This window comes from Trifolium pratense, linkage group LG1 (assembly GCF_020283565.1).
Source record: "Trifolium pratense cultivar HEN17-A07 linkage group LG1, ARS_RC_1.1, whole genome shotgun sequence".
Lineage (NCBI taxonomy): Eukaryota > Viridiplantae > Streptophyta > Magnoliopsida > Fabales > Fabaceae > Trifolium > Trifolium pratense.
The window spans coordinates 3,213,725-3,228,729 of record NC_060059.1 but is presented as its reverse complement, the minus strand read 5'-3'; the positions used below and the strand labels follow the sequence as shown (position 1 = coordinate 3,228,729).

Genomic DNA, 15,005 nt, shown 5'->3' with positions numbered 1-15,005 from the left:
GATGAGTTGTGAAGTGTGTCGGAAGGCTTAAAGTTTGCCGGAGATAAAAAAATTATATTTAAAATGCGTTGATAAAAAATTGTTTTGAAGTACGTGGTTGAAGTGAATTACTCTGAAATGCAGTCGGAGGGCAATCTCTCTTTTGACCCGGTTTAGTATGTCTTTCTTTTACGTCAGCTTTCTTTCCTATTGGTTATGGTTCTATCGTCTCAGTCATCTCATTTTATGGTTTCAACATATGGCAGATACAGACGATGTTAATATGATGGAAGTTTTGACTCCCCGTCTATATTTATTTATTCATATGGATATGAAATAAAAAGTTGATTACAAGTTAATTGTTGTGGCTAACACGTCTATTTATGTTACTTGCTCTAATTGGTTGTTGAAAAAATATCCCTAATTATAAAGGGTATAAAATCAGCCTCACCAAAAAAAATTATTTTTTTGTCAAGAAAGATAGAATTTATCTATCCCAAAACTAAAATCATATTTAAAGTTTGTTTTTTCTTTTAACATTTTAAAAAGATAAAATTTACCTAACCAAAACAAAGCTAAAATGAATATTTAAAGTTTTGAAGTTTGTTTTTTTTCAACAAAAATCATATTTAAATTTAACCCTATTATTGCTACTGCGGCTTATATTAATGTGAATAGAAAGCTACCACACCACGAGAAAGACCAAAGCTCTGTCATACACTAATTGCCGACTCTATATTATACATAACACATCTCTCTATATTCTCTATCAGTTTTCTTTTTCAAAATGGGTGAAGAGAGAAGCACGATGGAGGAAACTCTATTAGCAAAAGTACAAATTGATTCAAAAACAGAGAATGATGAAGAAGAAGAAGAAGAAGAACAGAGAAATAAAAGATCAATTAATTGGGATATTTACATAAAAGAATTGAAGAGGATTTGTCACATATCAGGTCCTATGGTAGCTGTAGTATTATCACAATATCTGTTACAAGTTGTTTCAACTATGATTGTTGGTCATTTAGGTGAACTCTATCTTTCTAGCGCCGCCTTATCTATCTCCTTCACCGGTGTCACTGGTTTCAGCTTCCTGGTATGTCAATTTTATTATCATACTTTTGATTATTATTATTTTTTTTGGTACATATACTTTAGATTATTTATTAGTACTAATGGCATAATTAAATCCTCACACCGCCCTTAATTTTTTTTGGATGGACAAATAGTAAAACTATTGAAAACTCAACACACATAAAAATAGACTGATTGGAGTTTGAACCTTGTCATGACGTCCGACACTAGTTTGATCGGAGTTTCCTGTTTGTCGGTTGAACTAGAATTTGTGGAACTAGACTATGCTTTTTACTTCACAAAACTCTTCCAATCTAACCATCAATCCAACCTTATAACTCCCTTTAGGATCACATGTTTAAATTGAATTTTGAACAAAAAAAAGAAGTTTAAATTGAATTACTCCCTCCGGCCCACCCTTTTTTTAAGAAACTTTTGATTTTTCACATTCAATAATTAATTAATGTATTTAGATTATATTATAGACCAAATATATTTGTCATATCAAAAAATTGACTATTTCTTATAAAAAAGACCGGAGGGAGTATTTGTTTTTTTTAAAGATGAAAGTTGAATTTAATTGATTAGCTGGGTATACTCCTATTTGGTTGCCTATTTTTGTGCTACAATCTAGTTTGAGTAGTTTGTGTTGTTAGTTTGTTTTTTTTTTCTTCTCAATTAATTAATCATAAATTAGAAAATGAGCTTGATATTTTGTATTTTAATATTAAAAAAAAATTCTATTGAGAATATCTTTGTTTTATTGACTAAAGAGTATCCTCATGTTCATACTTCATTCATAGTCTTTTGTTGAAATTTATTTATTTAACTTTTTTTTGTCTTCACGCAAGAGTCCTTTTTTTCCAGCGTTCTTATGTGAGCTGTGTTTTTATTATATAATAATAATATAATTAATTTAAATATTTAACTCTTACATGATTATGACTAGTGGTGTTTAAAAAAAGTCTTAAAAGTGAAATGAAGAGGGCCAATAGGCTGGGCCGCCATTGTTGTTTGACCATGAAGTTAGTTGGTCAGGAATCTACCTTGCAACTTCACATTTTTGTTTTTGGGGAAATAGCTTCACTTTTAAGATAGTAAACTAATATCATTATGTTTTCTTCCCCTTAGATTTACTCCTTATTGTGGATTATTGTTGAATTGAATATTTGAATTAATCAAAGAGTATGGAATGTGCCTCCCTTATGTAATGTTTTTCTTCATATTAGTTATGTTTTTAAGTCGGATAATGAAAACCGATAGTTGGTTCGATCCTTGCAATTGTGATTGAAGGAGACTAGAACCACTTATATTAGAACTAACCCTCGAACTAAATTAAACGGTTCAGTGAGCCGATACTAGTGGTGAAAATCAAAACAAAATAAAATTCATGAAATTTTTAACTTACCCTCAAATTAGATTGTCTTTATCAATTTTTTGATAAAAAAAATCATTGTTTTTTAATTGACATATAACTACATACTACTTTAATTGTATGATGTCATTGTTTACATTTATTCAAAAAAAATCTTTTTCATTTACATTTTCCTAATCTAGGTAAAATATTCAATTTATAAATTTATAGGAGATGATATACTCATTAACTATTTTAGTCAAGCTCTCTCTTGTGAGTCCACCTTTTTTATGGTCCCCATTTCAACCTATGCATACTATTACTCAACCTTCAACGTACAAGTCTACATTATTAAAGTATTTTACTTTTTTCTTTATCAACAAGAAACATGTATCCCTCAAAAAACAAAACAAAACAAACAAGCTCTAGCTGCTGCCTGCTGATATATTTGTTCTTTCTGATTTATGGTAAAATCTTTGGAGAATGACTTTAATTTTACTGGAATGTATGTCAGACCTCCAAAATATAAAGACCATGTGAACCATGCAAGGTGGAATTATTGTACTAGTATTTTCTCCCATTGTTCCAAAATAAGTCATTTTAATTTGAAAGTAAAATTGAAATAAATAAATTAATACTAAGTTAAGAAAATAAATTGTCTCATGAGCATAACTCATTCGGTAGAGACATTTCATATAATATGTAAGGACTGAAGTTTGAACCTACTTATTCACCTTAAAATGATATTTATCTTAGAAGATTTTTCTTTTCTAAAACAACATTTATTTTAAAACCGACTGACTATAATCGATCGATGTTTTACTCATGCTAACAGATGGGAATGGCCAGTGGACTAGAAACCACATGTGGACAAGCTTATGGAGCTAAACAATATCAAAGAATAGGGATGCAGACATACACAGCTATATTTTCTCTCATATTAGTTTGTATTCCACTCTCTTTCATTTTGATCAACATTGAAAACATACTAGTTTTCACTGGACAAGACCCTCTAATTGCACATGAAGCAGGAAGATTCACAATTTGGCTTCTTCCAGCAATTTTTGCTTATGCAATATTGCAACCACTAGTTAGATATTTTCAAATACAAAGCTTGCTTTTTCCAATGCTTTTAAGCTCTTGTGTCACTCTTGGTATCCATGTACCTCTTTGTTGGGCTTTGGTATTCAAGACAGGGTTGGGTAATGTTGGTGGTGCAATATCAATGAGCATTTCCATTTGGTTGAATGTGATTTTTCTTGGATTATATATGAGATTCTCTTCTGCGTGTGCAAAAACTAGAGCGCCAATTTCTATGGAACTATTTCACGGAATTTGGGAGTTTTTTCGTTTTGCCATACCTTCCGCAGTAATGATTTGGTGATTCGTCTTTCTCTTCAACTCAACTTATATATTAGTCATTGAATAAATCAGCATTCGACACTCGAAATTAGAAGAGTCACACAATTTTGTCCCTTAAATTAAAGAACTTCAATCAAGAGATCTCTTTAGTGAACGTCCAGTAAAACTAATGAAATATCTACAAATTGACTTGACTATGCTTTTGTTGCATCAAAGGACTAACTTGCAATTTTGTAAATTTGATGGACTAAATTGCAATTTTCCAAATTTGAGGGACTAAATTGACTGATACTTACAATTTCAAACGCTAAAATGCTGATGTACTCTTTCAATTTCTCAAAAAAGTTTTATAAGGCAATGTGTTGTTTATTTTCAATTAAAAATTTGAATAACATATTTATGTTTCATGTTCATGATTGTAGCCTTGAATGGTGGTCATATGAGCTAATTGTCTTACTCTCAGGGCTGTTACCAAATCCACAACTTGAAACTTCAGTTCTATCGGTTTGGTATGTTGCCTATAATTTTTCTTATTACTAATGGTACATCAATCATGTCTTGTGAAATTTTTGCTAACTCTTTTTTTCATTTTTGTATAGTCTCAATACCATTGCAACTCTCTATACAATACCATTTGGAATTGGTGCTGCAGCAAGGTTACATATTTAACATAGACATATTCATTAATTCTTAATATTCTAATTGACCTTTGATTTTATATTTAACTAAATTATCATTTTTGTCTCTGAATATTATAGCACAAGAGTTTCAAATGAATTAGGAGCTGGGAATCCATTTGAAGCACGTGTCGCTGTGTTGGCTGCTATGTCACTAGCACTAATGGAAACAAGTATAGTGAGTTCAACCCTATTCGCATGCCGCCATGTTTATGGTTACGTTTTCAGCAATGATAAAGAAGTTGTTGATTATGTCACTGTCCTGGCTCCTCTAGTTTCTTTATCTGTTATACTCGACAGCGTACAAGGTGTTCTCGCAGGTAATATTCAACTAATTCTCTAATAGGATATAAATTCTAAACACAATAAGACTAGCATTTTCTGAGATTATTTTACTATTGTTTGATTCAGGGGTTGCTAGAGGTTGTGGATGGCAACATCTAGGAGTTTATGTCAATCTAGGAGCCTTCTACCTCTGTGGGATTCCCGCGGCTGCTGCATTGGCATTTTGGGTTCAAGTGGGAGGAAAAGGACTTTGGATTGGCATACAAGTTGGTGCTTTTGTTCAATGTGTTCTTCTTTCCATCATAACATGTTGTATAAATTGGGAGCAACTGGTATGCACTTTAATCTTTGTATTAATATAAAACATCAGTAATTATGTAGAAGAAAAAATAATAAATGATGTTTAATTAATTACAATTGTTTGGTTTTACTAATTTTGCAGGCTGTGAAGGCTAGACAGAGGTTATTTGATGCTCAATTATCAGGAGAGAATAATAGACTGGTATGATATGAGTGAAGGCCAAATTTGTTAGGGGGACAATTCTCCATTTTATTGGAGGTTTTGAACTAAAGCTTGTTACATCTTTTATTTTAAGTGATACTATAGTATAGTATATATGAGCATATGCCATAATGTATATGATTAAGAATCTCAAGAGTATTTTTCTCAGAGTATTTGTTTTACTAGCATTGTGTTGCGCCGTTCGGAATACCAATTGCCATTTATGAGGTGTCCTTGAGTATGGTTTTCTTAAAATTATCAAATTGTGGCGGCTGCTAGGGTGCGCAAGCCTTAAATATCGCGTACGGTGAAGAGTATGTAGATGAATGAAAATCAGTTGATGATAATGGTGTACCATATGCCATCTATACCATATTGTCAATCAAGCTTGCGTATGTATTGTATGCGATTTGCCAAGCCTGCTCACCATAGTGAGGGCCTCAAATCGTATCTAGTAATACAGTAACAAGTTCTCTTCACAAGGATTGTTGAAGAAATAGAGAATTAGTTTTGAACAATGTTAAGAATTAAAAGTAAACTAATTGACTGTTGTTGGTGTTAGATAATATGTTAGTGATTTAATAATATAATGGGCTTTTGGTTGTAATTGGGCTTTGGGCATAATAGTAATTTAGTCTATTTATATTTTCTATATATTCATAAGACAACTCATTGTATTCTAAGCTATTGTAATGTAACTCTTTGAAACCCTAGTAGCCTCCATTGTTATTTATCTACTTTGTATCTTTGATCTTAACATGGTATCAGAGCATGGTTCGATCCTCCTTGAATTGTTTGTTGCTTACGCTATCGAGTTCTCAAATATTTGGGAACGAAATCGTGAATCGAGTTTGTGGATTTTTGAGTTACGGTTAGTTGTCTAAATTAGTTTGATTTGATTTTGTGGATCGCTTCCTTGTTGGTTAGTTTATTGAAGAAAAAAAATTTGAGTCTTGGGTTGATTGTGAAACAAAGTTTTGGAACTTCAGGAGCGTTGCGTTTTGTTTTTTTGACATCTCTTGGTTTGTGTGGCTTCTTTGTTTCTTTGTCGGTTGCCATTTTGTGATTGTTCGGTTTACTGTTTTGTAATTGGTTTGTGAAGGTAATTACTTTCTTGATACTTTTCTATTGCATGGTACATGCTTCTTACGGCACAAACCTTGATTTTGGATGCTACTTTCATTGGTGAGAACGTGTGGCATAGTGGATAATTTGTTTTGTAGGATTAATTGATACTGTAGCGTGAGTGCTTTTGCAATTAATGGGTTTGATTTGATTATGTTTGGTTCCAATTAGATTGTCTATTTGGTTCGTTTGGCTGAAAGTGCATCGTTTGGTTCCGCGCGTAGTTGATTGTTCAATAATGGTTTGGTTTTCTTTGGATCAGTTTTGTTTGAATTGATTTGGTTATGTCTGGTTTTGTTTGTGAAACACCATGTTATGGTGTTTCTTTTGGTTGTTTGGTGAGTCGAGTGCTCACAATTTTGATTTCTTATGGTCTCTTTGGTTTGATTGTTGATTGTCTCTCCCCTTTTGATTTCTTCTGTTTGATTGACCTTCTCTGTCAATTCTTTTGATTGATTGCATTTCTCTCTATCGACTTCTTCTATTTGGTTGCACTTCTTGATTCTTCTAATTGATTGTCTCTCTATTGAATTCTTCTATTTGATTGCACATCTCTCTGTTGTTTCTTCAATTGTTCTTCCCTCTTTGTTGGTTTCTTTGTTTGATTTGAATTGGTTTGATTCTCTCTCTATTGTTTTTTCTGATTGATTGCATTGCACTTCTCTCTGTCAATTCTTCTATTTGTTTAACCGCTTCTCTTTGATGATTTCTTATGTCTGATCGTTTCTTTCTACTGATTTCTTCTCAATGATGATGCTTTTGTCTGAATTCTGACCGATTGCTTCTCTCTGCTGATTTTCTTATGTCTGGTTGCCTCTCCTGTTGATTTCTTTTGTTTGTTTGCCTCTCTTTTCTCTTATGTCGGATTGCTCCCCTCCGTCTGTTCTTCTATTTTGGTTGCTTCTCTTTCTATTGACTGATTCTTCTGTTTGGTGGTTTGGTTCTTCTCTATGTTGGTTTGGATTGATTTGGTTTTGTTTGATTGGTTTGGATTGATACAATTTGATTTGGTTTAGTTTGGACTGGATAAGTTTGGTTTGACTGGTTTTGTTTGGACGCTTCTACTAATGATGGTTCTTGCTACATTTTCAATGATGTCAACTCACTTTGGTTGCTGCTCTCTGTTGGTTGTTTGGTTTGATGTCTTGTTTGACAAACTCTCAATGCTTCATATCAAGGCATTGTGAGTTTGAGGGGGAGATGTTAGATAATATGTTAGTGATTTAATAATATAATGGGCTTTTTGTTGTAATTGGGCTTTGGGCATAATAGTAATTTAGTCTATTTATATTTTCTATATATTCATAAGACAACTCATTGTATTCTAAGCTATTGTAATGTAACTCTTTGAAACCCTAGTAGCCTCCATTGTTATTTATCTACTTTGTATCTTTGATCTTAACAGTTGGAACTAAATCGTAACGGAAAAACGACAAAACGGCTAAACAAATGTAACATGGAATTATGGAAAGATTAATAGATTGTAGAAGTCGGCACCAAATTTATTTAAGAAAATTTGGAAAAACCATTAAACATAAGATGAGGAAAAATCATCTTATGTGAAGGAAATGACAAAACTAAGAATTTGAGTATGTATTTTTTGTTGGGCTTATTAGTCCCTAAAAAAATTACTTTGGGTCCAAATTTTAGACTTATTTTTATGAATTTAGGACGGTTTTGATTACCTGGTATACTCCTATTTGGTTGCCTATTTTTGTGCTACAGTCTAGTTTGAGCGGTTTGTGTTGTTAGAGCATCCAAGAAAAACACAATCAACGGCAAGAACCGCCAAGAAAAACACACCACAATGCTATCAATATCAAGCCAAAACCACAATAGTGGTACAACATAAGCCATAAATAAATCAAAATTTACAAATTAAAAAACAAGAGAAATATTAGAAGCAAATAGATGATGAATTTGAGTATTAACTTAAAAAAATATATTATTAAACACAGTTCACTTCAACACAGGCATAGAGAATTTGACCATCGCTGAGAGTTTGTACACTCCAATAAGATGTTTTGATCTCTTCTCTCAGGTCCACTTTGTAGGCGAGACATTTTTCAATCATTCCCTCTGATGACCTATTCGCAAGTGTACGAATGCGTCTAGTAGTAATATAAAGAGTTGTCGATCCACAGTGATTGCATTAAATTCGCATGGATATCGTATTTGAACAAACAATTTTTAAACATAATTTGGGGGTGAATTTTCAAAAGGATTTACTATTTCTTAGTTTCAAGGTTTTTGGAACGATTGAGAGTTTTCAGATCGAACTAATTCACAAGCTACACGCGGAATCACACACAATAGAACCGGTTAATCTATTCAATGTTAAATCGATTGTAAGTGGATTCAATCTCTTGCAATCCACTTCTCTCAATCAATCACAATTCCTTAATCTCTTAAGTGGATTGTGATTCATTGAGGATTTGAAACACAGGATTCAATTAACATAATCAAGAACATTCAATCTCTTAAACATACATTGATTACTCAGAATTCTAAAGTCTACAATTAAACCATATTCTCACATGCATTCAATTGATCAAATCATTTGTGTAATCAGCTACAAGACACAAAAGCATTAAACACATAAGAAGTTCTGAATTGAATACACTAAACCGATTACAATTGAGTACAAATCCGCGCGAGAGCTTGATCCTTAGTCTTCACCTCCAACTCCCAATCTTGGTGCTTAGTGTGCCATAATCTTGCACTTGATCACCAATTGACTTTCATCTTCCATGATCTTCATCATCTTCAGCTAAAAGAGTAGAGGAAAGTACGAGATGGAGCTTGATTCTCAATTCTGGATCCCAAAAAGTTCAACCCTGCACCAGAAAACAGAACAGGTATTTATAATAAACGCACCTGCGCCATGCGCAGGCCCCTGCGCCCTGGCGCAAAGAGGTAGTTACAGCTGCGCTGTGGCGCAGGCCTCTTGCACTGTGGCGCAGCTTCCAGATCAAGAACTCCAACCTCAGGTGTTCATCATGCGCCATGCGAACAATTATCAAATTCTGCATCTATAAACCCTAGATCAATGGGATCTATGTACATCTCCAAATGGTGCTCGGAGGACAACAGCTTCGAGCGATGCTCTTTGTCCAAAAATCTTGTGAATTTGCAGGCCGAATCGAGGAGGAAAATGCGGAGGCTTATGTATTGGCCTGAGAAAGCTGAAAAATGAGGCACCGGTGACCGACGCATAGCTGCAACGTATGTGCAGAAGGATCAACGCTGAGGGCCACGACGAGTGTCCGAGATTGGTGGAATTCTTTGCCGCGGGTGAGCGTGTAGTTGATCCACTCATCGACAACGGAGGCAGAGGCGGTTACGATCACCGAAATCTTGTTTCCGTAAAGGTTGACGGTGATGTTACTAATTCGTATAATCGTTTAGGGCAATGTAAACCAATTAGTTCTATTCTATTCCCATTTCATACACCGTTATCATTTTTTTTTTTGCCATAAAAGCTATTTTGCCATAATTCCACTCATATTTTAACAATATTACATAACAAATTTTTAAACATTTAATTTTAAATAAATTTTCTACATTAATATACTCAAATATCGAATAAAAGTCAATGGACTCGTGCTAAGTAATATGTATACTTGTAATAATCGAAAATGAAAATGAAGTTCTACACGACAACTCTAGATTTTTGTTGTTGTAAATTGTATATCTTTTGTGCGCAAATACGAACACTAATTTTTCAATTACGGACACTATAAGGACTCACGTAATTTCATTTAAACAATAGTATACGCAACTTATCACCAGGGCCCACCCTGTGGGTGTGCAAGGTGAGCCACCGTGCAGGGCCTCAAATATTTAGGGGTATCTAATTGTTTATATCAGTCTATTAAAAATTTTATATGCGTAAGAAAAAAATAATGACTTTGTTACTACTAAAAATATTTTATTACTTAAACAATAGAAAATTTAATAGACATACTTTTAATTTTATAAGTAATTCGCGGTTGATTGTAAAAAAAGAAGCAACATTACAATAAATATTTTTTTCCCTATAAGATAATGTAAAGTTGATAATGATATTAGAGAGATGGTGTATTTTGAATTTTTTGATTTTGCTCAGCTTTTGTTTAGAGTCAGTTGTTAGCCGGTTCAATTACAGTTATGAAGAGTCAGACACCATATTTTTTTATAAAAAAAATTGTATGGAAGTCTTTTTGAATGTCTCCCCACTTGGTAACTTTGTAGTTAAAAACGGTTGTAAGAATTGTTTTCTTTGAAAGGGGGGCACATGTACATCAGAAACAATACTATATTTTAGTAGATATTAGAGAAATTTTGTTGAAAATGTGTTATATAATTCATGATTTACAAACAATTTTGATAAAATAGATGAAAATAAATGAGAAACAAAAGAAATAAGTAATTATATTTTGATAAAATAAAATAATATTGTTAATTTTATGCGATTATTTAAATATAATATGTTTTTTTGATGGATAGATAAAATGACGTGTTACATAGCAATTTTGACAGTTGAATTAAGATTTGTGGACATTTAAATATAATAAGTAATTTGATAAATGGTTGTAAAAAAAAAGTAATTTGATAAATAATATATACATAAATAAAACATAATATAATAAGAGTTTCCTAAAAATAAAATAAAATAATAGGGGTTAAAATATACAATCACTGTGTATTTTAGTCATATATAATATTCAATCTCACATGACATGCATGATTCAAAGAGTCATATTTAATATGTAAAAAAAAAAAAAATAAAGATATTATTTCTTTACAAGATATATTTTGTTGTTGTGTTATTTGTTATTGAAATGCATGACTATAGTCATATTTACCTAATGAGAATGAGAGAAAATTAATTAAGTGTGAATTATCTAATATTTAAATTTATTTTTAATTTAAAATTAATAATATATTATTTTTGTCATATTTTCTTTAATTAATGATTGTTTATAACACTTAAATAAATAGAAAGATTAATAAACTTGCCTATCTTATGATATTTCTGACTCTAAGGATAAATATGATTATTTACTTCTTGACAAGCAAGAATAAGCCACCTCTTTGTAGTTCTACAAGGTTCAATAACGGTTTCAAATCAGAAGAAGAAGTAGGAGGGACAAAAACTGGTTGACTTGTTGAACAAGTTTAAGGAATGGGAGGAGAGGGATTGCTTGGAATGCAAGGAACAGTGGCTGATGGACTATTAGGAGGTGATGATTGAGAAAAAATAATCCCATGAAGGAGTAGCAGATGAAGTAGAAATAGGATAAGGAAGAATAAGCCACCTCTTGTAGTTCGTGCACATAGTCTCACAATGTCATCATGGTTCCTTGTACCACAACTCTTACACTTTGTGCTTATGAAAAATTGGACACCCTATATAATCCAAAGGTTTAGAAGGATAGGATATAGCTTACAGGATAACGATCTTTGATTATTTAAACCTTAAAATAAACACTAAATTTTGTCTCGGTTGTTCACGTCTATTTTGTCGTACACCCGTCTATTTTCAACCCATTAGCATGCACATTGAACTAATAAAACAGTCTAAGATGTCCTAGAGTCAGTTGTTAGCTGGTTCAATTTCAGTTATGAAGAGTCAAAGAGCGTATTTTTTTTTTAAAAACATTTGTAAGGAAGCCTTTTTGAGTATCTCCCCACTTGGTAACTTTGGTAACTTTGTAGTTATAAACGGTTGTAACAGTTATTTTCTTTGAGAGAGGGAGCACGTGTACATCAGAAACAATAGTACATTTTAGTAGATATTAGAGAAATTTTATAACATGATTTACAAACAATTTTGATGCAATGTGTAAAAGCTAGTTTATTTTGGAAAAAATTTCGTATCTTCTTATTCTGATATGAAACGTTTAGCCTCCCAGGAGAATTTGAGTAACAAATATACTATGACCTCGCAGTTCCCATTCCAAACAATTTCAAATTGTACTGTATTTATTTGGATATGAAATTCATCCATAAATTATAGTGGCTTTAAAAATTTGATTTGACAGGAGGACTTTTTCCTACTATAAACATGCTTCAAGTGCTACTCAATTACATATTGAGATCTATGTCATTTATGTTGAGATCCATGTACTATATGGTGGTTTCTAACACGGTTTTTGTTTTCCCCCTTTCTGCAACAAATCCAATATCAGCAGTTACTGATTTTGTTGTTAAGTTGCCGATCCTTGAATTACCGGACAAAGTGTGTATCGTCTCTTTTGGCATTCGGAAGTTAGCAGTAATTTCTATTTATTGACAACGAAATTAACATCTGTTACATATATTCTGCAGACTATTTTTACTCCCGGATGCAAAGGTGTTCTGCACATCCACTCTTGTTGAGAATTGTGAGATTGTTGAGCTATTGCAACAAATTGATCCAAAGAGAAACAAGCCTATGAAAAAGAAAGTTTTCTTTGTAAATAATGACGATATTGTGATATGCCGTGTTCAGGTGCATTTTTTACATCACAAATGTGGAATCTAGTTTTTATCTTTTGTTATGCAGATAGTTCATACTTATTGTACCTCTAATATTGATCCATTGAAGTAATTCCTCATAGTATTTGGGTTTGGACTCAACCCGGAAATCTAGCTCATGGGGTGAAGGTTGCTCCCCACTTATAACCTTTAGTTAGGTCATATCCCTATCTAATGCGGGACTCTCATGCTTAGGATCAGATATATGGAGCATGAGGTATGTAAGATTGGACATCTGCTGGTGGCAATGGATCCGCAATAGCCTGTATTATCTTCATAGGATTTGATTTTGAGTCTAACTCAACTATATATGCTAGATTGTGAGGCAAGTGTTGCCTTCCACTTATCACAACTTATAATCACTATTTAGGCTATATCACTATCTATGTTTATTGGACAAATAAAATGATTTTACAAGAATAGACTAGGAAATTGTTAATTAATTTGCTAACAATACCACTTGGTCACTTGCATGGGAAGGGTCAGTTTTTTATTTTTGGTTCTTGCCTTTGGTTTTTCAAATTAACTATAACTAATTGTAAACATGATGACATATGCCTGCAGAGACATGAGGAGTGGCATTCTTGGGGCATAATACATGGATAAATTCTTTGGTTGCACCAGATTAGTGAACAACTCAATAAGTCTACTAAAGCGGAGGCAAAAAGGCTCCCCTCCTAAAAAAGTGAAGTTATTTTTTGACAATGTTGCTTATTTTTTTTATCTTATAGCTTATTTCTAGGTCACATCGTTATTAAAAAAAATGATTGATTAAATTATATATTCAACCATATATGTGTGTACTAGTTGGATAACAATAAGAGAAGAAAATTGCGTTTATTCATTTATTTATAGTGATAGTAGTGACATATATAAATCACCATCACACAATTACATAAATTAAGAGGCAAATTAGAAACTCAGTAATAGGTAGATGAAATAAAATAGCACTACTTGTTGCCCTTGCCCGCAGAATGAAGGCCACTAAAGTATCCTTGAGGGTTACTTTCAAATGCACCACGAGAGATGTATGATCCACCACCACCTGGCGCTTTCATTGATCCGCCGCCGCCACTGCCACCAGTCGACCCTTTGCTTCCACCACCACTGCTGCCACCAGCACCTCCTTTTGCACCACCACCACCACTACCACCTTTGCCAGCCATATTTCAAATGATCAAAAACACAATTACAAATATGAGAATTTTCTAAGGATATGATAGTAGTAGTAGTAGTAGTATACAATTAAAATAGTAATTGGCTCACTATTTATAAAAGAAAAATTGTGAAGATAATGGTTGAGGCCGGTGAAATACTTGGTCAAAATTAATTAATTAATTAGTCTTATGAGATAAATATATGCTTCTCATACTTCCCAAATATTTCATAGTTTTCAAGAGATAAGTCTTTACCGAAGAATTGTGTGGTCGGTGGTAGTATTTACTAATGCAAATCTTGAAAATATCTATATTAATCCTTTATTAATCTTCATAACAAATTTTAGCTAGTTAAATGTTAGCATATGTGCCCATAAAAAAATACTATTGCATTTTAGGGGTTGAACCAATTAATTTGACAAAACAATCCGAGGTGTATGGTTCGATTTTCTCATACTTTGGTTTTGCTTGATAAACTAGTTTATAGCGGATGAAACATGATTGACCCTGAACTAACTCAACCAAACACAAAATGATTAATAAAATAGATGACGAGTTTTTTATTTCAAATTTCAACTTGTCTCACGTGTTGGAAGTAAATTGTAAAATTATTGTAGATGTAATATTTAAGACTATAAAGTGTTACATCTATAATTGTTTTAATTTAGTTCAAGTGCTCAAAATTTTAATGTAGATGGGAATTTAATCTCATGTGTTTAAAGTTAATTATAGATACACACTTGTGACATCGATCAGCTATGTATGTATATGTACAAGTAGATCACAAAAGAAAAACCAAACATGTTACGTACGTTAGTTATTTTTGATTAAAGGAGATAAAAAATTTCATTAAACATGCAGAGAATCAAATAAACAAAAAGATTTACTAAACGAAAACAAGCATAAAAGAGGATGGAACAAAGTAAAGTGCTTAATTTATTATAGATTATAGATCAGTATTGTGTCTGTCTATAGGCCACAAACTTAAAGAT

At 32.5% G+C, this 15,005-nt stretch overlaps 2 protein-coding genes across 2 annotated transcripts; one reads left to right on the top strand and one right to left on the bottom strand.

The window, feature by feature from the left end:
• Positions 1-599: 599 nt before the first annotated feature.
• LOC123907330 (protein DETOXIFICATION 12-like) lies at positions 600-5,459 on the top strand. The gene is made up of 7 exons (XM_045957545.1): positions 600-1,072; positions 3,240-3,784; positions 4,189-4,275; positions 4,366-4,422; positions 4,525-4,763; positions 4,855-5,060; positions 5,171-5,459. Exons 1-7 carry the CDS (start codon positions 767-769, stop codon positions 5,234-5,236), a joined length of 1,506 nt encoding a protein of 501 aa, XP_045813501.1. The 5' UTR covers positions 600-766; the 3' UTR covers positions 5,237-5,459.
• Positions 5,460-13,683: 8,224 nt separating this feature from the next.
• Positions 13,684-14,070, bottom strand: LOC123907339 (probable H/ACA ribonucleoprotein complex subunit 1). Its single transcript, XM_045957557.1, has one exon. It carries the CDS (start codon positions 14,020-14,022, stop codon positions 13,807-13,809), a length of 216 nt encoding a protein of 71 aa, XP_045813513.1. The 5' UTR covers positions 14,023-14,070; the 3' UTR covers positions 13,684-13,806.
• Positions 14,071-15,005: the final 935 nt, after the last annotated feature.